Below are 25,805 nucleotides of genomic sequence, written 5' to 3'. Positions count from 1 at the left end.
CTCTTTAGTTCCTTCACAGATCATGATGTTCATAAAAAATACAAATAAGCAGTGGTGGTAAAGGTATTCAGAATATTTAAGTAGAAACACCACAGTGTGATTCACAGTGCGACCAGGTGGAGCTCATTTCACCCATCTTACAACCCTTTGGATAGTTTAGCAAGGCATCTTTATACAATCATTATAGGTCTACGTCTCTTAAAATCTTAAAATGCAAAGTGAATTCTTTAACCACACCTGTCATATACATGAGTTGGGATAAAAGGTGAACAATTACCATACTGCTACTTACATGTCATCAATGATTTCATTACATAAGTGATGCAATTCCCAGTTTTCAGCCTTGTTTCCTGTCCATCAACCTGTATCTAGATCAGCCTGACAGTCTTTTGAACTGACTGCACACTGGAACTACTGACAAAAAACACAAGACTCTGATCTTCTGAAAAATCAGCATTTATGATATTCAGCAAATGATCTTATCCAAACAACAATCGGTCATCCACATGACACCATCAGTTCGACAGCCACCACTGTGCACTCACTGTCAAACAAAGATTCCCAGGATAAAGGAGGACTGTGATCATTCTCAGAAATGCTCTTGCTCAAACATAGTGTAATGTATGAAAATACAAAGACAAACATATGGCCACACTGTGAATTTATGCGTCTTACTGAACTGAAACCTCTTCTGAATACTTTGCAGGTACGTGACTTCATAAGTCAACATTTGGCAGATCCAACAATCAAGATTACAGCATCACTTTATCAGCCACTAATTTCACTGTGAAACTAACATTTTTTCTCCATTTGGGAGAGTCTCATTGTTTCACAGAAAAACTGTTGCTAACAGAAATATGTCATACATTATGAGGGGAAACTTTACATGAAGATACTGACATCTCAGCTTTATGGAAAACATTTTACTGTCAATTACAGAGAAGTAGCTATTGCAAGACTGTATTTGATGAACACGTCTCCACACGAGTTTCAGCTCTGGTGTCTCCTGTGTATATGAATATAAGTATGAGATTTGAGTCCAACTTTTCCAGTAACTGCTGCAATTATGAGGCTCCTCACTTCTCTGAGGTTTTCTGTGTTTTGACAACGAACCAGGTGAAATGAATTGTCTCACACATATAGTTTGCAAATACAAGGCTGCATGCCTGTATGTGACCTTATGTACTTTGACAAATGACACACATCAAACAGTCTTTTCACAAAGGTCTTGCAAAGCCAAAGGTTCTCTCCAGTGTGGCCTCTTCTCATGTGGACTAGGCTAAGGCTGACATCTTAGAGAATCTTTTACTGCAGGTCTTGGAAAGGTCCAGCCTCTCATCTGTGTGCGTTCTCATCTGTATTTCTAATTCAGACTTTTCAGTAAATCTTTTCTTGCAGGTGTTGCATGAACATGGCTTCTCACCTTTATGGATTCTACTATGAGAGCTCAATGTTGACGTTTGACTGAATCTTTTCCCACATGTGTTGCACGAATATGGTTTCTTACTTGCAAGGATTTTTATATGAGCGTTCAATCCAGATGTCGAAGATAATTTTTTCCACACGTGTTGCACACATACGGCTTCTCACCTGTGTGTCTTCTCGAATGTACATCAAATTTGGACTTACATTTAAAAGCTCTCCCACATGTGCCACACTTGAAACACTTTTCAACTGTTTAGCATCACTGCCAATCTCTGACAAGTCAGGGTTGTGTATATTGTTATTACCATGTACAGGCTGTTTGTCCAAGAAGGAGAGTGATGGAGTGCTGCGTCAGATGACTTGGCCTCCACAATCACTTGACCTAAACCCAAATGAGAAGGTTTGGGATGAGTTGGACCGCAGAGTGAAGCTAAAACAGCCAACAAGCGCTCAGCTCCTCTGGGAGCTCTTTCAAGACCTGTTGGAAAACCATTTCAGGTGACTGCCTCATGAAGCTGATTGAATGCCAAGAGTGTGCAAATCTGTCATCAAAGCAAAAGGTGGCGACTTCGAAGAATCTAAAATATTAAACACATTCTGGTTTGTTTAACCCCTTTTTGTTTACTTCATAGTTTTGATGTCTTTAGTATGAATCTACAATGTAGAAAGTAATAAATATAAAGAAAAAACATTGAGTGAGAAGGTGTGACCACACTTTTGATTGGTAGTGTAGCTATACACTCACCGGCCACTTTATTAGGTACACCTTGCTAGTACCAGGTTGGACCCCCTTTTGCCTTCAGAACTGCCTTAATCCTTCGTGGCATAGATTCAACAAGGTACTGGAAACATTCCTCAGAGAGTTTGGTCCATATTGACATGACAGCATCACATAGTTGCTGCAGATTTGCCGGCTGCACATCCATGATGCGAATCTCCTGTTCCACCACATCCCAAAGGTGCTCTATTGGATTGATATCTGGTGACTGTGGAGGCCATTTGAGTACACTGAACTCATTGTCATGTTCAAGAAACCAATCTGAGATGATTTGAGCTTTATGACATGGTGCGTTATCCTGCTGGAAGTAGCCATCAGAAGATGGGTACACTGTGGTCATAAAGGGGTGGACATGGTCAGCAACAGTACTCAGGTGGGCTGTGGCATTGAAACGATGCTCAATTGGTACGAAGGGGCCCAAAGTGTGCCAAGAAAATATCCCCCACACCATTACACCACCAGCAGCAACCTGAAACGTTAATACAAGGCAGGATGGATCCATGCTTTCATGTTGTTGACGCCAAATTCTGACCCTACCATCTGAATGTCGCAGCAGAAATCGAGACTCATCAGACCAGCCAACGTTTTTCCAACCTTCTATTGTCCAATTTTAGTGAGCCTGTGCGAATGGTAGCCTCAGTTTCCTGTCATTAGCTGACAGGAGTGGCATGCGGTGTGGTCTTCTGTCTCATTAACCCATTTGCCTCAAGGTTCGTCATGTTGTGCGTTCAGAGATGCTCTTCTGCATACCTCGGTTGTAACAAGTGGTTATTTTAGTTACTGTTGCCTTTCTATCGGCTCAAACCAGTCTGGCCATTCTCCTTTGGCATCAACAGGGCATTTTCGCCCACAGAACTGCCGCTCACTAGATATTTTCTCTTTTTCGGACCATTCTCTGTCAACCTTACAGATGGTTTTGCGTGAAGATCCCAGTAGACCAGCCTGTCTGGCACCAACAACCATGCCACGTTCAAAGTCACTTAAATTACCTTTCTTCCCCATTCTGATGCTCTGTTTGAACTGCAGCAGATCGTCTTAACCATGTCTACATGCCTAAATGCATTGAGTTGCTGCCATGTGATTGGCTGATTAGAAATTTGTGCCAACAAGCAGTTGGACAGGTGTACCTAATAAAGTGGCCGGTGAGTGTATATTGCCAATACTCAAATAAAAGTGCACAGTACTGTGTATGTAATCATTTCACTGCATATACAGTATGTTGAGCAACTTTTGATGTCAAAACTGTCATTTCAAATTGCTACATCCACCTGAAAATGGAAGTGACAAAGGCTTTGTTTCAATTACAATTGCTGAACATTTTCCTCAAAGCTGTTGCTAACTAGCAACTATTTACATGAAAAAACAAATATCCTGTATAAAAGGTAAAAATGTGGTCAAACACATAACTGCATTACTGTATAAAATAGCGAAAAAGCATGCTCACATTTGAAAGGATTTCTTATATCAATATAAAACAGTGATATCAGTCACTCAAAATGTGGCATCTCACCTGTATGACTTTTTAAATGTGCGTTCAATCCCGATGCCCAAGAGAATGTTTTCCCACAGGTGTTGCACAAATATGGTTTCTCACCTGTATGGATCCTTACATGAATTTTCAATGCTGATATTTGCTTGAATTTTTCCCCACAGGTGTTACACAAATATGGCCTCTCACCTGTATGGAGCATTACATGAGTTTTCAATGTTGACATTTCCTTGAATCTTTTCCCACAGGTGTTGCACAAATATGGCCTCTCACCTGTATGGACCCTTAAATGAGTTTTAAATGCTGTCATTTGCTTGAATCTTTTCCCACAGGTGTTGCACAAATATGGCCTCTCACCTGTATGGATCCTTACATGAGCTTTCAAAGCTGACATTTGCTTGAATCTTTTCCCACAGGTGATACACAAATATGGTTTCTCACCTGTATGGACCCTTAAATGATTTTTAAATGCTGACATATCCTTGAATCTTTTCCCACAGGTGTTGCACAAATAAGGCTTCTCACCTGTATGGATCCTTACATGAGTTTTCAATGCTGACATTAGCTTGAATCTTTTCCCACAGGTGTTACACAAATATGGCTTCTCACCTGTATGGATTCTTATATGAGCATTCAATAGATATGTCCAAAGGAATGTTTTCCCACAGGTGTTGCACACATGCGGCTTCTCACCTGTGTGTCTTCTCAAATGTACATCTAATCGGGACTTATATTTAAAAGCTTTCCCACATGTGTCACACGTGAAACACTTTTCAACTCTCTGAGTATCACTGTCAATCTCTGACAAGTTAGGGTTGTGTATATTGTTACCACCATGTTCACTTTTCTGATTTCTTTTCTTTGCTTTTGGCTCTGCATTTCTCGCTGATCCTGAATCTTCATGGCTGCCTCCTTTCTGATCTTGGCTCTCAGCTCCATGACAGGTGTGGGACATGAGCTGGTGGTCACTTTCCTCACAAGTAGGGGTCAACATGAAGGTATCGGTCTCCTGCTTCAGTACAAGCTGCTCTCCCTCCTGACTGCTGCAGACTTCCTCCTGTTCCTCTTTCATCTGTAGAGGTTCTGGGTCCTCTAGGTCTGGACTGGAGTTCCTGTCTGGGTTACAGAGCTGCTGCTCAGCCACAACCTCCTCCTCTTCCTCCTTACAGACATGTTGCTGTGGGAGCTCTGGAGGGACACAACAAAAGGAAGAGGACACTACTGTGATGGTAAAGAAAGAATACAGACATGCCAGCAAATTGGCACCACTATGTATTTAAAACACTATACCATAAACCGAACTCCTCATGTAGCTTAATCACGTTTTACACACCTATCCTGTGCAATTTAATTTCGGGTTTCCAAACGACATCCAGCAGTTTGCGCTGACGGTTGATCTCTTCCTCAAACTCCACGATCGTCTTTTTAAAAACTGTGAATATTTCTTCAGCAGCAGCAGTTAGCCGCTCGTTGACAAACTCTCTCAGATGCTCAGCCGAAGACATTGTTGCTTAATAACTAAATCAATAATTAATAACAGGACGACTTCAATGTCGCCTCCCGATTCATTTAATACCTGCACTCAGCCAAAGGAATTGGCGCTTGTATTTTTTTTTTTATTTCCGCTGTACGTCACACTGTGGAGTTCCGATCGTGGACGTGCGGTAGCTTTTCGTTCCGCTTTCAGTTGATGGCTTTTTTAATTCTCACAACTTGCAATAAAGCTGACTGAAATAAGCAGTGGTGGTAAAGGTATTCAGAATATTTAAGTAGAAACACCATAGTGTGATTCACGGTGTATTCGAAATGTTCAGTAAAACTACAGACATATTATGAACAAAATTCATTTCCAGTAAGACACACTGAAATAATCATGATAGAGGAAGCCCCTGTCAATGCCACATTTTATTTAATTTTCATTATAGGCCATAAAATGGAAAATTTGTAGCAGCTCGACCAGGTGGAGCTCATTTCACCCATCTTACAACCCTTTGGATAGTTTAGCAAGGCATCTTTATACAATCATTATAGGTCTACGTCTCTTAAAATCTTAAAATGCAAAGTGAATTCTTTAACCACACCTGTCATATACATGAGTTGGGATAGAAGGTGAACAATTACCATACTGCTACTTACATGTCATCAATGATTTCATAACATAAGTGACGCAATTCCCAGTTTTCAGCCTTGTTTCCTGTCCATCAACCTGTATCTAGATCAGCCTGACAGTCTTTTGAACTGACTGCACACTGGAACTACTGACAAAAAACACAAGACTCTGGTCTTTTGAAAAATCAGCATTTATGATATTCAGCAAATGATCTTATCCAAACAACAATCGGTCATCCACATGACACCATCAGTTCGACAGCCACCACTGTGCACTCACTGTCAAACAAAGATTCCCAGGATAAAGGAGGACTGTGATCATTCTCAGAAATGCTCTTGCTCAAACATAGTGTAATGTATGAAAATACAAAGACAAACATATGGCCACACTGTGAATTTATGCGTCTTACTGAACTGAAAACTCTTCTGAATACTTTGCAGGTACGTGGCTTCATAAGTCAACATTTGGCAGATCCAACAATCAAGATAACAGCATCACTTTATCAGCCACTAATTTCACTGTGAAACTAACATTTTTTCTCCATTTGGGAGAGTCTCATTGTTTCACACAGTCTCATTCTTTTCACAAAGGTCTTGCAAAGCCAAAGGTTCTCTCCAGTGTGGCCTCTTCTCATGTGGACTACCACAGCTCCATTAAGTCTGAGAACCCTCTGATGTTTTCCAATTAAATTTTTACCTGTGTGGATGCTTGTGTGCTTTTTCAGGGCTGACATCTTAGAGAATCTTTTACTGCAGGTCTTGGAAAGGTCCAGCTTCTCATCTGTGTGCGTTCTCATCTGTACTCCTAATTCAGACTTTTCAGTAAATCCTTTCTTGCAGGTGGTGCATGAACATGGCTTCTCACCTGTATGGATTCTCCTATGAGAGCTCAATGTTGACGTTTGACTGAATCTTTTCCCACGTGTTGCACGAATATGGTTTCTTACTTGCAAGGATTTTTATATGAGCGTTCAATCCAGATGTCGAAGATAATTTTTTCCACACGTGTTGCACACATACGGCTTCTCACCTGTGTGTCTTCTCGAATGTACATCAAATTTGGACTTACATTTAAAAGCTCTCCCACATGTGCCACACTTGAAACACTTTTCAACTGTTTAGCATCACTGCCAATCTCTGACAAGTCAGGGTTGTGTATATTGTTATTGCCATGTACAGGCTGTTTGTCCAAGAAGGAGCGTGATGGAGTGCTGCGTCAGATGACTTGGCCTCCACAATCACTTGACCTAAACCCAATTGAGAAGGTTTGGGATGAGTTGGACCGCAGAGTGAAGGCAAAACAGCCAACAAGCGCTCAGCTCCTCTGGGAGCTCTTTCAAGACCTGTTGGAAAACCATTTCAGGTGACTGCCTCATGAAGCTGATTGAATGCCAAGAGCGTGCAAATCTGTCATCAAAGCAAAAGGTGGCGACTTCGAAGAATCTAAAATATTAAACACATTCTGGTTTGTTTAACCCCTTTTTGTTTACTTCATAGTTTTGATGTCTTGAGTATGAATCTACAATGTAGAAAGTAATAAATATAAAGAAAAAACATTGAGTGAGAAGGTGTGTCCACACTTTTGATTGGTAGTGTAGCTATACACTCACCGGCCACTTTATTAGGTACACCTTGCTAGTACCAGGTTGGACCCCCTTTTGCCTTCAGAACTGCCTTAATCCTTCGTGGCATAGATTCAACAAGGTACTGGAAACATTCCTCAGAGAGTTTGGTCCATATTGACATGATAGTATCACACAGTTGCTGCAGATTTGTCGGCTGCACATCCATGATGCGAAGCTCCTGTTCCACCACATCCCAAAGGTGCTCTATTGGATTGATATCTGGTGACTGTGGAGGCCATTTGAGTACAGTGAACTCAGTGTCATGTTCAAGAAACCAATCTGAGATGATTTCAGCTTTATGACATGGTGCGTTATCCTGCTGGAAGTAGCCATCAGAAGATGGGTACACTGTGGTCATAAAGGGATGGACATGGTCAGCAACAATACCCAGGTAGGCTGTGGCATTGAAATTATGCTCAATTGGTACGAAGGGGCCCAAAGTGTGCCAAGAAAATATCCCCCACACCATTACACCACCAGCAGCAGCCTGAACCGTTGATACAAGGCAGGATGGATCCATGCTTTCATGTTGTTGACGCCAAATTCTGAGCCTACCATCTGAATGTCGCAGCAGAAATCGAGACTCATCAGACCAGCCAACGTTTTCCAATCTTCTATTGTCCAATTTTAGTGAGTCTGTGCGAATTGTAGCCTCAGTTTCCTGTCATTAGCTGACAGGAGCGGCATGCGGTGTGGTCTTCTGCCGCTGTAACCCATTTGCCTCAAGGTTCGTCATGTTGTGCGTTCAGAGATGCTCTTCTGCATACCTCGGTTGTAACTAGTGGTTATTTGAGTGACTGTTGCCTTTCTATCAGCTCAAACCAGTCTGGCCATTCTCCTCTGACCTCTGGCATCAACAAGGCATTTTCGCCCACAGAACTGCCGCTCACTAGATATTTTCTCTTTTTCGGACCATTCTCTGTAAACCTTAGAGATGGTTTTGCGTGAAGATCCCAGTAGACCAGCCCGTCTGGCACCAACAACCATGCCACGTTCAGTCACTTAAATTACCTTTCTTCCCCATTCTGATGCTCGGTTTGAACTGCAGCAGATCGTCTTAACCATGTCTACATGCCTAAATGCATTGAGTCGCCGCCATGTGATTGGCTGATTAGAAATTTGTGCTAACAAGCAGTTGGACAGGTGTACCTAATAAAGTGGCCGGTGAGTGTGTGTGACTTCTTTATGACTGACAATGGAGGCGCCATTAAGTCTGAAAACCCTCCGATGTTTCGGGTGTTAACCGCTTCTCACCTGTGTGCGTCCTGATATGTCTTTTTAATTTTGACATGTGAATGAATCTTTTCCCACAGGTGTGGCACAAATATGGCTTCTCACCTGTGTGGGTTATTACATGAGTGTTCAATCCTGACAGCTGACTGAATCTTTTCCCACAGGTGTTGCATGAATATGGCATCTCACCCGTATGGATTCTTCTGTGACAGATCAATGTTGACACGTCACTGAATCGTTTCCCACAGGTGTTGCACAAATATGGCCTCTCACCTGTATGGATCCTTACATGAGTTTTCAATGCTGACATTTGCTTGAATCTTTTCCCACAGGTGTTACACGGATATGGTTTCTCACTTCTATGACTTTTTAAATGAGCGTTCAATCCCGATGCCCAAGAGAATGTTTTCCCACAGGTGTTGCAAACATACGGCTTCTCACCTGTATGGATTTTTGTATGAGCGTTCAATCCCGATGCCCAAAGGAATCTTTTCCCACAGGTGTTGCACACGTGCGGCTTCTCACCTGTGTGTCTTCTCAAATGTACATCTAATCGGGACTTATATTTAAAAGCTTTCCCACATGTGCCACACTTGAAACACTTTTCAACTCTCTGAGTATCACTGTCAATCTCTGACAAGTTAGGGTTGTGTATATTGTTACCGCCATGTTTCCGTTTCTGATTTCTTTTCTTTGCTTTTGGCTCTGCATTTCTAGCTGATCCTGAATCTTCATGGCTGCCTCCTTTCTGATCTTGGCTCTCAGCTCCATGACAGGTGTGGGACATGAGCTGGTGGTCACTTTCCTCACAAGTAGGGGTCAACATGAAGGTATCGGTCTCCTGCTTCAGTACAAGCTGCTCTCCCTCCTGACTGTTGCAGACTTCCTCCTGTTCCTCTTTCATCTGTGGAGGTTCTGGGTCCTCTTGGTCTGGACTGGAGTTTCTGTCCGGGTTACAGAGCTGCTGTTCAGCCACAACCTCCTCCTCTTCCTCCTTACAGACATGTTGCTGTGGGAGCTCTGGAGGGACAGAACAAAAGGAAGAGGACAATACTGTGATAGTGAAGAAAGAATACAGACATGCCAGCAAATTGGCACCACTATGTATTTAAAACACTATACCATAAACCGAACTCCTCATGTAGCTTAATTACGTTTTACACACCTATCCTGTGCAATTTAATTTCGGGTTTCCAAACGACATCCAGCAGTTTTCGCTGACGGTTGATCTCTTCCTCGAACTCCACGATCGTCTTTTTAAAAACTGTGAATATTTCTTCAGCAGCAGCAGTTAGCCGCTCGTTGACAAACTCTCTCAGATGCTGAACCGAATACATTGTTGCTTAATCACTAATTCAATAATTAATAACAGGACGACTTCAATGTCGCTTCCCGATTCATTCAATACCTGCACTCATCTGACGGCACTGGCGCTTGTATTTTTTACTTCCGCTGTACGTCACACTGTGGAATTCCGACAGTGGACGTGCGGGAGCTTTTCGTTCCGCTTTCAGTTGATGGCTTTTTTAATTCTCACAACTTGCCTGTTTAATATCAGTCGCAATGATTTACATCTACCTCTCTTCATTCCACGAGGAAACTAGGTACTGTTTTCTAAATTAGTAGTTTCAGTGAAGATCCATCTCTTCAGTTCTTTCACAGATCATGATGTTTATAGAAAATACAAATAAGCAGTGATGGGAGAAGCATTAAGATTATTTAAGTAGAAACACCATAGTGTGATTCACGGTGCATTCGAAATGTTCAGTAAAACTACAGACATATTATGAACAAAATTCATTTCCAGTAAGACACACTGAAATAATCATGATGGAGAAAGGCCCCTGTCAATGCCACATTTTATTTAATTTTCATTAGAGGCCATAAAATGGAAAATTTGTAGCGGCTCGACCAGGTGGAGCTCATTTCACCCATCTTACAACTCTTTGGATAGTTTAGCAAGGCATCTTTATACAATCATTATAGGTCTACGTCTCGTAAAATCTTAAAATGCAAAGTGAATTCTTTAACCACACCTGTCATATACATGAGTTGGGATAAAAGGTGAACAATTACCATACTGCTACTTACATGTCATCAATGATTTCATTACATAAGTGATGCAATTCCCAGTTTTCAGCCTTGTTTCCTGTCCATCAACCTGTATCTAGATCAGCCTGACAGTCTTTTGAACTGACTGCACACTGGAACTACTGACAAAAAACACAAGACTCTGGTCTTTTGAAAAATCAGCATTTATGATATTCAGCAAATGATCTTATCCAAACAACAATCGGTCATCCACATGACACCATCAGTTCGACAGCCACCACTGTGCACTCACTGTCAAACAAAGATTCCCAGGATAAAGGAGGACTGTGATCATTCTCAGAAATGCTCTTGCTCAAACATAGTGTAATGTATGAAAATACAAAGACAAACATATGGCCACACTGTGAATTTATGCGTCTTACTGAACTGAAACCTCTTCTGAATACTTTGTAAGTACATGGCTTCATAAGTCAACATTTGGCAGATCCAACAATCAAGATTACAGCATCACTTTATCAGCCACTAATTTCACTGTGAAACTAACTGTATGTGACCTTATGTACTTTGACAAATGACACACATCAAACAGTCTTTTCACAAAGGTCTTGCAAAGCCAAAGGTTCTCTCCAGTGGGGCCTCTTCTCATGTGGACTACCACAGCACCATTAAGTCTGAGAACCCTCTGATGTTTTCCAATTAAATTATTTTTACCTTTGTGGATTCTTGTGTGCTGTTTCAGGGCTGACATCTTAGAGAATCTTTTACTGCAGGTCTTGCAAAGGTATGGTTTCTCATCTGTGTGCATTCTCATCTGTACTCCTCATTCAGACTTTTCAGAAAATCTTTTTGTGAATATGGCCTCTCACCTGTGTGGATTCTTCTATGAGAGGTCAATCCTGACATCTGCATGAATCTTTTCCCACATGTGTTGCAAGAATATGGCCTCTCACCTGTATGGATTCTGACATGAACTTTCAACGCTGACATGTTACTGAGTCTTTTCCCACAGGTGTTGCACATATACGGCTTTTCCCCTGTATGGCTTCTCAGATGTCTATAAAATCGGGACTGATATTTAAAAGCTTTCCCACATGTGTCACACTTGAAACACTTTTTAACTCTCTGAGTATCACTGTCAATCTCTGACAAGTTAGGGTTGTGTATATTGTCACTGTCATGTTCGCTTTTGTGATTTCTTTTCTTTGCTTTTGGCTCTGCATTTCTAGCTGATCCTGAATCTTCATGGCTGCCTCCTTTCTGATCTTGGCTCTCAGCTCCATGACAGTTGTGGAACATGAGCTGGTGGTCACTTTCCTCACAAGTAGGAGTCAACATGAAGGTATCGGTCTCCTGCTTCAGTACAAGCTGCTCTCCCTCCTGACTGCTGCAGACTTCCTCCTGTTCCTCTTTCATCTGTGGAGGTTCTGGGTCCTCTTGGTCTGGACTGGAGTTCCTGTCCAGATTAGAGAGCTGCTGCTCAGCCACAACCTCCTCCTCTTCCTCCTTACAGACATGTTGCTGTGGGAGCTCTGGAGGGACAGAACAAAAGGAAGAGGACACTACTGTGATGGTAAAGAAAGAATACAGACATGCCAGCAAATTGGCACCACTATGTATTTAAAACACTATACCATAAACCGAACTCCTCATGTAGCTTAATCACGTTTTACACACCTATCCTCTGCAATTTAATTTCGGGTTTCCAAACGACATCCAGCAGTTTGCGCTGACGGTTGATCTCTTCCTCGAACTCCACGATCGTCTTTTAAAAACTGTGAATATTTCTTCAGCAGCAGCAGTTAGCCGCTCGTTGACAAACTCTCTCAGATGCTGAACCGAAGACATTGTTATTAAAATACGAAGACGGCAGCTTGACGTTTTACTGACAGACTAAACTGTTTCAACTCAATAAATCCATTTCCACGACGCAACCGGCGCCTGTCACCTCTTCTCTCTGGATGTCAAACTTTTGTTCCGACAGTGGAATTTTTGTCTCATCTATTTCCGCGTTGGAATTTTTTCGAGTTATTTTTGTTAGATATCGGGGTTTTATCTGTTTTTCAGCGCGCTTGATTTATTGATTGCTGTCGAGATGTTAAATTGAATTTCAACAAACACTCTAATTATTGGTTGCACATGTCACTTTCACATCTGTCAACCTTATTCTGTATTTCCCATTTCAAAGCTATCAAAAGTAAATCTCATTCCGGTTTAATTTGATGGCTTATTACCCACTTTGGCTCTGTTTTTAATATTGTTCTTCTATGTTGTATTTGTGGAGCAAATGCTTTTATGTATTATTTGTATTAACAGATTCTGATTCTGATTTTGCATTAAAATAAATAATGAGCTTTTTAAATTATCGAAAGTTAAACCAGAAAAAATCTACAACGTACCAGATTAGGTCCACTTTGACCAGCTAAAGCAATAAAATGCTCATTGCACTTCAATGTCATCATAATCATGATCCAATAATATGACTGTTTGACATGGGAGGTCTGTCGCCTCGTGAGTACTTTTACTTTTTATTATATAAATGCAGTTTGACTCTGTCCCCTATACACACATGGCCTTTTAGAAAAGAGGTGCCACACATTTTTTATGTTAATGTTAATACTTCATTTGAAAAGTAACTAGTAACTGTAATGAATGAAGAGGAGTAAAAAGTGCAACCTTTCCTTCTGGAGTGTAGAGGAGTGCAAGTATAAAATATAATGCAAATACTCAAGTGAAGTACACGTTCCTCAAAGTCTTACAGGCCGTACTTATATACGTATATATACATAGATATAAAAAGTACATCAGATACAAGAGGGTTCATTATAAAAACAGCATTTTATTGAACGCAACACACATCTAGTGGAGAAAACTGCACTCATCAATTCTCTTTGCTGACTTCCCTGTCGGTTATCGTTTGTCTGTTTCACAGCACGGACGTTATTGGCATCAGACATACACTCGCTGTGTATCCTCCACTGTACTGATTATGTGTTTAGTATTGCAGCAGACTGATCTATAATTTATTCACAGTTTGACTCAATAGTGCATCAGTTGAGAATCATCCCTCAATCATACCTCAGAATCAGCCAGAATTTATTTAGCATAGCGTAATGATCTTTATGTGTTATAAATCTGGCCTGTCAAAACATGATTCATTCATTACTTCATACCTTGAAAGGAATTTGCAGTGATGTGGCTCACGTGGGCCAGTCAATTTAACAGAAATGAATATATTTGTTACTGAAATTTTAATCTGAATATCTATGCAGTAGGCACTTAGGCAAACAAAACAATCACTGAGAAAACATAAGACTCATTGAAAAGGGCCATTTGGCTGAAATGATAATGGAGTAATATGGTACAATTAAAAGGGGTGTTGATTTCATGTTCATGTGAGTGCTTTATGCTGCACTAACAGAGTACAACACTGGGAGGCATGGACATGTTGTATTTTGACAGGATCCTAAATAAGACCATTATCAAAGTGAGGTGTTTATGTGCCTCTTATTGAAGTTCATGACCCTGCAGCCAACTTCCCAGAATATCCTGGTTATTACTGTAGAAAAAAAAAGCATTCAGACAGACGACAATCAGCAGACAGCAAATTATGTGTGTGTATCATCCCGCCTAACACTGGAATGTCCCAGCTGTCGTTTGCAGGTTCAGTAAGAACCTAAAACATAATCATTTGGTACACTTGACTGTGCAGGTCTTGCTGCTTGAACTCTCTCACACACGCACTCATACACACACAAACGCATCCCAGGAGGTCTATAAGAGTAAAACTTCTCTGCTTCTCAGAGGACGTGACGGGGACACAATGATGTCATCAGAGTCATCAGAATCAGCTGCAGCGGCTGCACCAGACTCGGCTGTGCCGTGAAGCTCTGATTGGTCTGCAGGAGGTATACAGGTATAATTCTGCTTAATCACCATTACATCGTTTCATTAATCCCTTTTAACACAAATAGTGTTGAAGTGTAAAAAATAAACTGAATGAACACATTTGAAGTAGTTTTCCATTTGCACATTTCAACATGAATATGTACAATGTGGTAAAGATTTAGCTATAATTTCAGCATATTTTCAGAATCAATTTTGAAAAATCACATTAAAGTTTACACATATATCTACAGATCCAGCTGACCTCAAGATCTCGCATGCTTATAACAGACAAAACACAAAGGGAATATGTCTATATATATATATATATATATATATATATATATCTGTCTAACCTGCTGAGGATGTCATCCTAGAGGAATGAGTGCCAGAAACAAGCCAGATGTCTTCCTCCTCACCCTGCTTTGCCTCCTCTTTATGGAGGGATGCAGCACCTTGGCGACAAAACAACACATTCAGTAGCCAGCCATGCACAGCCAGCCAATTCAGAGCTAGGGGCTACTTTAGATCTTTTAGGGTCACGTGAGGTAGCAAACATTACTGGTACCAAAGGGCTGCTGAGTGCTCTCATCTGTCTTTTATATGAGGCTGTCAAAGCTCTGTCTGGTCCAGAGGAGACAGACACCCTGGAATTAGATCAGTTTCCCAGCAACCTCCATCACTACCCACAAAAGGTGTCAGGGTAAACGTGCCCAGCAGTTTATGGGGTAGAGAGCGAGGCGATGCCATGGTGTCGCATACTCAACAAACATCAAGCCTGAGCCCTGACGGACACTCTTTAGTGGTTGTGTCTACAGTGTGTTTGGATGCCTCTCTACAGCTCCAGCTTAAAGAATTCGTCTAACATCTGTCAAAACACAAGTGACACTAAACTGTTGCTCATCACAGCAAGAGGAAACCCACACATATGCATTAAATACATGCATTGAATACAGCAGCAGTAAGCTATAAACACATCTGTAATCATTCGAAAAGTATGTTTTCCTGCAGCATTTGCCCCTTAACCCTGAAATAATAGATGAGGCAAGCATGGAATAACTTCAGCAAACTTTAATGAGAGATTCTGTGAATTGGCAAAGCAGTTCCCACCACAGGAGCTATCTAGTCAGTCATAGTGTATGCACTGCTACGCTGCTACACAGCGGGCGATTGGGCATTGAAGACATTTCTCAAAGTGCAGCTGCTTCGTACTCTTTTCTGCTTGTCTATATATTGCTTTCCCCTTTTTCGTTGACACTGCAAATACGTCCAAATGGAGTATTTCCGGTAAGTGAGTACACGTGTGGAAGGACGGACAATGTCCACAGAATCAGCGAGCCACCTGCCTCACAAGGCCACGTGATTGGTGCAGCAGGACTGCCTACCACCTTCTCATGTGACCTGAGAGCGACAGTTGGTGGCAATAACGCACCTCTATTGCATCTCTGCACCTCTTCAAGTTTCCATTTGGAAAGAAAGTCAGTTTTATTGTTTTTGAGTCTTTGTCGTCTCATGTGAAGCAGTTGTTGTTGTTGGGAGAAAACAATCAATCGTGATGAATTTACATAACAATTACTATATCCTGATACATACTGTTGCCCTTATATAAAATTAACATATACAGTGATTCTGGAGCTTCTTTAAGGGCGATGCTATGTGCCATATGGTCAGCTACCTATTTTTTGTTAGTCCTTGTTTTGTTTGAATTGATCACAAAAAAAGTTTGCGTGCAATCTCACCTGTTCTGCTGGGTGTGTGTGTTGAGCGCGCTCTTCTTGGTACCAGCGTAGGCAAACCGTTTCCCATTGGAGAAGGCACAGAGAGCCCTGAGCTAATGCGTGCGTGCACACACGCACACGCACACACGCACGCACACACACACACACACACACACACACACACACACACACACACATACAGATACATATATACATATAATGCAGCAAAATGCACTGTGGGTTTGACTGGATCTGGTCTTTTAACACTTTTCCATGTAAACATGAGTCACCTCTCTATTGCAAGACTACAGCGAGCCAGGTGTCCCCTGAATGCAGACTGTATCATCGTCAAGGCAACCACATCCAGCTCTCCCTCCATGCGGGATGCAGCATCACTGTGATTTGTCGCCTCAACAGCCTGAAAGGACAAGACAAGGAAGAACGGCGAGTCAGAAAATGCTTTTTAGAATCATCTCGTGCTAACTTGACTCAACAAGTCTGTCCATAATCATGTGTAGCGGCATTGCCCATAGCTGAGACGAGGGCATTCAAGTAGATCTATGATTCAGCCTTCATTTCCACATCCTTGAAAAAATTACTTTTCAATGCTATTACACTGCTTCGGATAAAGCACATGGTGATTTCCATCAGCTCGACAGCCGCAAACCCATACTGTATTACACTTGCTACTTTTTATTAGCATTTGGGGCAGCCTCTGTTGCTGTCCTGTTAGCTTAGCTCTCAGGCTAGCATTGCCAACTAGCTTATATTTTACTACGTTGGTTTATTCTGGTGTGTGTGGATGAAACCTTATTCTGTGTGTCGTTCAGCAGGTTCTTGAGCTGAGACTCTCTGAGGAGGTGACCTCTTAATGCCGACTGCAACATCACGATGTCCTTAAGACAGAATGGAGGCAGAAAGAGGACAATTAGGGACAAAGTGTATGAACATTTGTGTTCTCTCACATCAATCGCGTCTTCTACATAACTGTGGTGTGTGACATACCCTATTTCTGTGCTCCCTCCAGTTTGTCTGGATGACCATTGCTGCTTTCTCTCTTTCTTTCTTCCCTGTATCCGTACTCAGTTCTTCAACTCCTTCCTCCTCCTTCCCTTCTTTACCTCCCATGTCCCTCTCTTCTCCTTCTTCTGGCCCTGCTGCAACCTGAGTGTCCTCATTGTCCTCTGGCGATGTGGCAGAGACAGAGGAGAGCTCAGCTCGTGCAGGTTTACTCCTGTCTTCCAGAGTTTGGATCCTCGTCCACAGCTGGTCCAACTCCTGTCTAAGAAACACAAACATGCAAATAATAGGGAGACAGGTGACAAAACACAACTAGCTGCCATTGTGGACGTTGTGTTTCTGAGAGGGACCTTCACCTGATTTTAGGTAATTGCAGCATAGCAGGAAACACAGATTACACAACGCTGATTCCAAAAAACAGAACACTATCATTTGCAAATAAACTGTGTTTACTGACAACAGTTTTACAAAGTGTTCCTGAGCCCATGTATTAATCTCCTTTATACAATCATGTGTTCACAAAGTGGTGAACCTTGCTCCATCCTTGCTGAGCCTTAACCATGATACTATCACCTGCTACCAATCAACCTGTTTACCTGTGGAATGATCCAAACAGGTGTTTTTGGAGCATTCCACAACTTTCCCAGTCTTCTGATGCTCCTGTCCCAACTTGTTTGAAACGTGCTGCTGCATCAAATTTAGAATAAGCAGATATTTCCAAAAATCAATGAAGCTGATGAAGTAAAACATTAAGTACACACACACACACACACACACACACTGGCAGAGCAGAGTTAGTCTTTACGAGCAAACTACATCTGTAAATAACTCTTCTGTATGATTTCTTTATAATATTGATCTGACCATCACCCACACTGCCACATCTCTTTCAGTCGACTCGGTTTCTTGTCTGGCTGTTGTATATTTAGACATTATTTGCATACAGAAAATTCTCCAGTGGATCTTTCAGATGATGCCAAAAGCGTTTGCTGGGACATTTCTGATGTAACTACAAAGCATCTGTATGAGAAAGGCTTCAGCCGTGATCTGTGTAATGGGCTTAAGTAGATTCTCCCAATGAAATGATGGTTTCAGTACATCCAGCAGCAGTTGGTGACAGTCTAATAACACTACACATTCACAGAACATGTGCATCCATATGACCTCCTTTTGATTTTAAACACAAGCAGAACTCAATCATATAAATCTCAAGCTCACATATAGTAGAGATATAGTGACATATGGTATGTTAAATCAAATGACACATCATTTAATCACATCAATGCCACATCACAGCTAAAACATACTTATGCTGCTGTCTCTCTTTGTCCCGCTCTTTCGTCTGTTCAGCTTTCCATCGATCTGTCTCTTTCTCCAGTTCGTCTCTCTCTGTCCTCAGCCGTCTCAGTTCGTCACTGAAAACACAAACACAACACAGATTTAGTCTCAAAAACAAAACGTAATAGCTTTACGCCCACAGCAACTCACACTGGTAATCTTAAACTCCAGCTCCACTTATAAAACCACCCAAATTTTTTTTCCTGTGTTTTTTTATGTCATGAACTTACATTATTATGACTTGATGCATACACTGTATATCATATAGAAAAGCTGTAGGTGACCTGAAGGGTCTCACGTTGCTGCTCACTCACTCTTTCCTTGACAGAGTCTCTTGAAGCTCCGTCCTCTCCTTCTCCAATTGGCTGAGGCGTTGTCTCAGATCAGAAACCTCCTCCCTTTCCTCAGTGTTCGTTCCCACGGAGACCACTGCCTCTGTTGCCATGGTAAACCCCACAATGTCAGTGGGCGCGGCTTGGACCTCCTGATCCACTCGGCCGCTGCTTTTTGCTGACTGGGCGTGTCTTCTGTTGTCCTCCAGCCTCTGATAGGAGGAGAGAGGAGTCGGTTTGTGACGAAGCATCTGTCTGTTTAAGGCAGCGTTGACATGCACAACTACAACTACAACTACTTTTCTCTCACCTTCTCCACTTCCAACAGCCTTCTCAACAGTCTCTGTTTACTCCACTCTCTGTAACCTAGGATACACACATACACACACACACAAATACATTATTGACCTTAATTGTTAACACGTTGTAAAACTGTAGACTGTGACTGTCACTTTATGACAGGAATAAATGAACTTAATGTCTTGTAATCAGGTCAGTTTTGGCAGTACTGGGACAACACTGCAAAAAAAAAAAATAAACTAAGATGAAATATCTTAAATCAAGGCAATATATGCATGTTTTGAGAAGACGATTTATCTCCTCACCAGGCAGTTTTTATGTTACAGCGTTTCAATTGTGTCACGCTTTTTTGTCCATAATTATCTTAGTAAGATATTAATTTATATTAAATTTGTTTCTTGTTTTTGAGAGCTGCCTTTTTGCAGTGAGGAACTGTCAGTGAGATTTTGTTGTGTGAGAAAAGACCTTTGATTCCTCCTGCAGGATTGTCAGTGTTGAGCTCCTCTCTGAGTGCTGTGTTCTCCTGCTGGAGGTGCTTCAGGTTCTCAGTAAGACGATGAACTGCGGAGCTTAAAGCTTTCTGCTGCCGCTGGGAGCATTTACTCTCTGCTCGGCTACTGTAGGCAGGCAAATTGTGACAAGCATTTTTCACGACATTTTATAGACAAAATAATTCAACTGTGAAAATTATCAGCAAATTAAATTATAATGAAAATAATCGTTGTTCAACATGACATTGCAAACAAAGAATATCTTCATAGGATTTCTTTTGTTGCTTTTTTTGGCAGACTTATGAAAAGTTAAAGCATCAAATAGCATTTATCCAACGACCTACAACCTTGTTCATGTAACCATGAGATAAAGAACTGCAGATGGTAGGAAGTCACAGCCAAAATCAACTAAAGGGTTACAGTATTCCTGTGATAATTCAATTGTAATTTTATAGTAATCATATGTTTATGGTAAATTAGAAGCCTGTGATCTGACATCTGATGACCCACCTTTCCCGATTCAGACCAACACAAACACAGGTTTATTCACGGTCACTATATGTCGTTACAGCTTTCTATGATACCACTTGCCCTCTAGCAAAAATGAAAAAGGGAAGGTAAATTTGACGAGCAGATGCATACCTCTTCTCCGCAGCTTCTAGAAGCATCCTCAGCCTCTGGATCTGAAAGACGAGCACACAAATATATACTTAACAAGTTAGGTTAGAGTTGCTTTTCCACAGCTGAGCTCGCATTCTGCAACCAAAGCTGACAACATCTTCTATCACAGTGAGAAAACACAGAGCAGCCAAGGAGCATGGCTTTGATCCAAACAGCATTTTTAGTGTAAGCTCCTCTCTCTCCTTCCTTTAGTGGAAGCGGTAACATGCCAAAAGACTTTATAACTTAACAAGTAACACTTGTTAAGTGTTGCAATGAGAGGCACAGAAGTTACCTCTTCATAGTAGGTTTCTACCGTGATCTTCAGCTCCTCCAGGTTGGTGGTCCTCAGCTCACTTTGTAGTTTACTGGACAAAAAGCAAAGAACTGGAACATAACGTACATAAACCAAATGGACTTACTAAAAAAGTGGGAGTGTGTTTTACCTCAGAGCGTTCTCTTTCTCTCTACACTGCTGCTCCAGCTTCAGGATTCTCTGTTTCAGCCCATTGAGAACCTTGATGGAAAGCATCAATGTCACAAAATCTGTTAAAATCAATCCTAAAAATGATCTCTGGTACGTTCATTAGCGGACTGGGCGTACTCACCACACTCCCTTCTTTTTTCTTATCCACTAAGCTACGAGTATATTCAGATCCCTGTAGAAAAAAAACAATATTTTTTACATGCGTCTGTTCAAAGTTTCTATGAGGAAAAACAAACAAGTTAGTGGTCATACTTTAGTGGGATCCAACAGTTCTTCTATCTGTTTCTCTCTTTTAGCGTTATCTTCCTCCAGGCGGCGCAGTTTGGCTTTCATTTGCTGGTTGTCAGACTTTTGTGCCTGGAGACTCTGCAGAGAAGAGCACTAGTGATTAATCACACATCATGAGTGGATATGGAAATCCTGAGGTGCCAAATCTAAATAAAAAGCTTTAATCCACACATTCACCTGAAGAGGACAAAAGTCTGAGTCAGATACAGAACAACACATTAGAATTAGTAGGCAATCAATGCATTGCACAAGGCCATTTCTGAAGACCAGAGAACACGTCACATTACAGTGAAGCTTGATGCTGGACTCTCTGCAGGAGAAAAATCTCTGTCCTCTCTTCTAGTGACAATCAGGATACCAGCTATCCAGTAATTACTGTTTCACTACTGGGAAAATCTGCTTGAGTGTGCTATATGTAAATCTCTCCAGTCACAATGTCCATGAAAATAATTCCAGAGTTAGATGTGAATATATTCTGGCTGTACACGCTGGTTTCTCAACTGCTTCTCTGATGTCCGCCATCCCTCTCGCTCCTCTGCTGATATTCTCATATCTCACTCTGTGAATTAAGATGTTTATTCCAATTAAACCAGAGTTGGTGATGATTGTTGGAAAAGTGGAAAGACAAGCCAAGAAGGTTTTGGTGAGTTTTTTTGTGAGTTTGAATGAAGTGTGTTTTACAATGATAAATGACTGTTTCTGTAAATGGAGTCTGGTGGCTTTGGCGAGAGGGATGTAGTGGCTGCATCGAGTTAAACTAAAAAAATCTTATTCTTTAACAAACAGGTCTATCTCTGTAGGGATCACGTCTGTAATGTTGTCAGGCACTTTATGGAATATAGAATAACAATCTGAGTCTGTCAGTAGCACAAACAAACACTTTTAGTGGACGTACACCAACGGTGCACAGACACCCGGAGGGATTATGTTGCAGCCTGTTTGGCGGCTGCAGCGCTCTCACTCACTACTGGACCAATTTCAACATTTGTTGTCTCCAGTAGTCACGTGGACATAAAAACATGGGAAAATAGTCCACAAATACAGATAATATTTGACCAGAATTTCTCCCATTTGTTCTCGACATTAAAATCCTAAAAAAATGCAAAGGAAACCCTGATGTACAATGTGTTGTATCAGTGTGTTTATTTCCTAAGTGCCTAACATACAAAACATTCATTCTGCAACTTTACCTTCTTGAGCCGAATAATCTCATCGTACATGTCTTCCTTCTCTCTGTGGTCGCCTGTGCTGAAGGCGAAGCCTGCAACATATAGGAACAAATGGGAAGATGGTACTTAATCAAGCAGACAGTCACCCACATTCTTGCCTTGCAGTGATGAGCCACCTGGTGGTGGTGGTGATAGCATGTGACCCTGATTCTGCTCTCTGATTCTCTCTCCTGAGACTACCCTAAGCCAACTCCTCTGTTTAGCACAAAATCTGACCTTCAGCTTCACACAGTCTCTACTTTCCCTCACTTAGTTTCTCAGTCTGACACACCTACACGTTCTCTCACCATTGGATCCAGAGTGGAGATGTTTGTGTTTCCTCATGCTCAAGGTCTGTTTGAGCAGCTCTGGTGTCACATCGCGCTCTGATCTCAGCGTCTGGGATGCATCTGAAAAAGAGGCAGACAGAGAGATATTTCCCGACACAAATCAATACTCCATCTGACTCACGCATTTAACACCCTTTGAGAGGAAGCTCTGCCGATCCAATTTTCAGATATAAAAATGGATCAAATAAGTGTGCATAATGCAGTAAAGTACGGAGAAAATGAAGTAATGAAGCGCGAGAGAATCGTTATCTCTACAGAGCTTTTTAGCCTGCTTTCTTTTTATTGTGCAGCCCACAAATTCCGCTCTCAACAGCTAATTTCCAGCAGCAGGCAGCTGTTTTCAGAAAAAGAAAACACTCATAAACACACTGTGATGCTTCAATTATGTTATCCAGGCCATTTATATCAATGAGGGTAGGCTGCATAACAGAGAGCCTCTCTGTAGAATGCAAGACAGCTCAACAGCACCTCAAACTACATCCTCCAAAGTGATCACAGTTAAATCGAAACCTTTCTAAAACAGTTTCAATATTATAACCTTTATCAAGTAAGGACTGCAGGACTGTTCTCTTAGACTCCATAAGTTTTAGCTAGGTGTATCTGATAAACTGGCAAATGAGTGTTTGCTAACATGTTAGATATAACAGCTTTGTAAAGTGAAAATATGTCAGACTCAATTAGGATTGGGAACTGAATTCAAAATGCCAAGAATCGGGTAAAATAAATCTGAATTGAATTTCGCTTCTGCATATCGTTTCCTAAATGCGTCAACCCTTTATTATTGCAAACATGGACATGGGCTATCTGCCAGGATCTGTCTCTGTCATGCATCAACGCAGCAGCGACAGAGGAAAGCGAATGAGAAAAAGAAGGTGAGACAGATTTTACAGCTGAGTTTGCAAACTATAATGCTGTGAAACCTTGAGAGTGTGAGACTGCAGACCAGTGATTCAAGAAATCCCAGAGCGATGAAGCCAAATAATAACGCTCGCGGAGTTGCTCATTCTCAGTTTCCCAAACACATCAGTACTGAGCAGGACACCTACAAAGTGAGTCTGAGTCCCTCACTTCTCACTCCATCATCTTACTTTCAATCCGAGCCTCTGCAGACTCTCCTCCCGCCGTCCCTCCTGAGGAGAGACACTACCTGCGGAGCTTCAGCTGTGTTTGTACGATGCTTACCGTGCCCGTTGCTGAGGGATGTGAGGCGAGCTGAGCTGCTCTCCCCAGGTGTGTCCCCTCTGGCGTCCCCCAGGGAGGCCCTCGGCAGCCTCCAGGCCGCCACTGCTGCTCTTCTGGGGTTCACATTCATACTGGAGAGGTATGGAGATTCTGCAATACACATACTGCATATAAACAACCATGGGATATGAAGTGGGTTTCTTAAAGTATCTGCAATACTTCCACACAGAGCAGCTGAGCAGGTCTTACTTGGAGAAGGAGGAGGCTTGCCAGAAGATCTCTTCCTCCTTGTTCTCTGACCCTGAACAAATAGAGGATGTTAAAGCAGAGGAGAGGTGGATTAATCAAACTAATTATTTGAGGCAGAACATGTAGTGTTTACGGCATGACACTGACCCAAACAGGAAAACAAACAAAATAAACTACATGTCATGCTACAAACCATATTCATCATTATTTCATTTGTTTACCTTTTCCAAAATATCAGCGGAGAAAGAGAAGCTATCGTCAACCTAGGACGAACAGAGGAGTGAGCGTGAGTGTGGGGATTTGGAAATGCTTGTGTTTAATGTGTGTCAGTCAAATTATCCCTCATAAACGAGCAGTTCCTGACCCCAGGGGTCACATTATACACCTGGTAGGGTTCATTATTCAGATGTTGAAGCAGATAAACAGCAAAATACTATTTCTGTTGAAAGAAATATTTTATTTACATTGGGTATTTTAATGAAATATTTTACACTTTCACCTCTGTAGACCTCTAATAGTGCATCAAATGAGAAAATCAGTTAGGGCTGCAGCTAAATGTTACTTTCATTGTCGGTTAATATGTCAATGGCCGATTAATCAATAATAAAAGTAGTTGGTGATAATTTAAGACTGCTCTAAAATCGACAAATAAACGAAAGGAATTGGATGAAAGCAGACATTTAAGGGGCGACAAGTCAAAAGGGTTTGGAACAAATGCCACAAACTGCAGTGTTGTGCGTTATTTTGGGTTACAGGCTCAATGTGGACACAAGCGTGACAAACAGCACAACCACATGCTTTCAGCAAATACTGAAGTTCATGTAAAAGCTTCCTCGCAGGACCGATTCACAAACTGAGAGACTGAGTCAGTCGTATTCTTGGTCTAATTAAAACTACGGACTCACCAGCTCCTCGCAGTCTTCATCTGTCTGAACATCACTCGCCTCCAGAGCCAGCTTAGCAGTTGCACTGAACATGGCTGGTGAGCAAACGTTACGTTAAGTTGAAAAACTTGACTTTATCCGTTTGTGATCGTCTCATTGTTTCCAAGTCAAAAAGCGCACTTCAGGTCGCCCCTCTTGCTAGTAGTGAAAACATGGGGCAACAAAAGAGACGTTAGCTGTGCTACAACTCGGATTTTGGTACGCTACACTGCGGACTGTCCACGTAACAAGCCGGCGCTTCACACTGTTGACCATATCTTCATGAAGTCCGTTAAAATGATGTTTTGTTAAAATGCAGAGGTTACTGTTTTCACATCAGTGTCGCAGATTGAGTCGTCTAGCAACCAGGCAGCTGTTAATGGGCTGTGTCAAACTAGCTACAACAAGTCAAAGTTGTACCGGAAACTACGCGAGTTTGTCTTCAAAATTAAAGCGTAAACCGTGTAAAGGCTAGCAAACTTGCATGGAATAAGAGGTAAAAACACCATATCTTTAAATTAAGTATATATTTTTATGAAATGTGTTTTGAAATAGGTCAAACATTTGTGTTCATTTCAAGAAAATGGGAACACGTTTTCAGTAAGATGTTTATTTTGAAAATTAAAACCGGTTGTACATCTTCAGATTTAAAGTGCTTGACAATGC

The 25,805-nt window shown here is 41.5% G+C and overlaps 3 protein-coding genes and 1 pseudogene across 4 annotated transcripts; all 4 read right to left on the bottom strand.

Annotated features, from left to right (window-relative positions):
• Positions 1-337: 337 nt before the first annotated feature.
• LOC121604753 (zinc finger protein 37 homolog) lies at positions 338-5,282 on the bottom strand. 2 transcript variants are annotated; one of them, XM_041934354.1, is made up of 3 exons: positions 5,026-5,282; positions 4,302-4,880; positions 338-1,807 (listed from the first exon to the last, which is right to left on the bottom strand). In XM_041934354.1, exons 1-3 carry the CDS (start codon positions 5,195-5,197, stop codon positions 1,671-1,673), a joined length of 888 nt encoding a protein of 295 aa, XP_041790288.1. In that variant the 5' UTR covers positions 5,198-5,282; the 3' UTR covers positions 338-1,670. The 2 variants fall into 2 exon arrangements, with proteins under 2 accessions (XP_041790288.1, XP_041790287.1); XM_041934353.1 differs by lacking the exon at positions 338-1,807 and having other exon boundaries at positions 2,544-4,880.
• A 2,434-nt stretch (positions 5,283-7,716) lies between these two features.
• Positions 7,717-10,080, bottom strand: LOC121604754 (zinc finger protein OZF-like). Its single transcript, XM_041934355.1, has 2 exons — positions 9,825-10,080; positions 7,717-9,679 (listed from the first exon to the last, which is right to left on the bottom strand). The coding sequence occupies exons 1-2, from the start codon at positions 9,994-9,996 to the stop codon at positions 8,634-8,636; spliced, it is 1,218 nt and encodes a 405-aa protein (XP_041790289.1). The 5' UTR covers positions 9,997-10,080; the 3' UTR covers positions 7,717-8,633.
• Positions 10,081-10,896: 816 nt separating this feature from the next.
• LOC121604770 lies at positions 10,897-12,556 on the bottom strand (annotated as a pseudogene).
• A 980-nt stretch (positions 12,557-13,536) lies between these two features.
• iqce (IQ motif containing E) lies at positions 13,537-25,515 on the bottom strand. The gene is made up of 21 exons (XM_041934310.1): positions 25,122-25,515; positions 24,438-24,479; positions 24,217-24,268; positions 23,968-24,117; positions 22,744-22,845; positions 22,418-22,488; positions 21,192-21,305; positions 21,061-21,111; positions 20,899-20,969; positions 20,748-20,820; positions 20,435-20,475; positions 19,767-19,918; positions 19,312-19,367; positions 18,984-19,213; positions 18,639-18,746; positions 17,317-17,593; positions 17,121-17,207; positions 16,602-16,729; positions 16,333-16,424; positions 14,950-15,048; positions 13,537-14,607 (listed from the first exon to the last, which is right to left on the bottom strand). Exons 1-21 carry the CDS (start codon positions 25,191-25,193, stop codon positions 14,483-14,485), a joined length of 2,193 nt encoding a protein of 730 aa, XP_041790244.1. The 5' UTR covers positions 25,194-25,515; the 3' UTR covers positions 13,537-14,482.
• Between the last annotated feature and the right edge of the window lie 290 nt (positions 25,516-25,805).

The sequence above is a fragment of the Chelmon rostratus genome, chromosome 3 (assembly GCF_017976325.1).
Source record: "Chelmon rostratus isolate fCheRos1 chromosome 3, fCheRos1.pri, whole genome shotgun sequence".
NCBI classification, from domain to species: Eukaryota; Metazoa; Chordata; class Actinopteri; order Chaetodontiformes; family Chaetodontidae; genus Chelmon; species Chelmon rostratus.
Note: the sequence above shows the minus strand (reverse complement) of the source record. Positions and strands in the feature narration are given on the sequence as shown.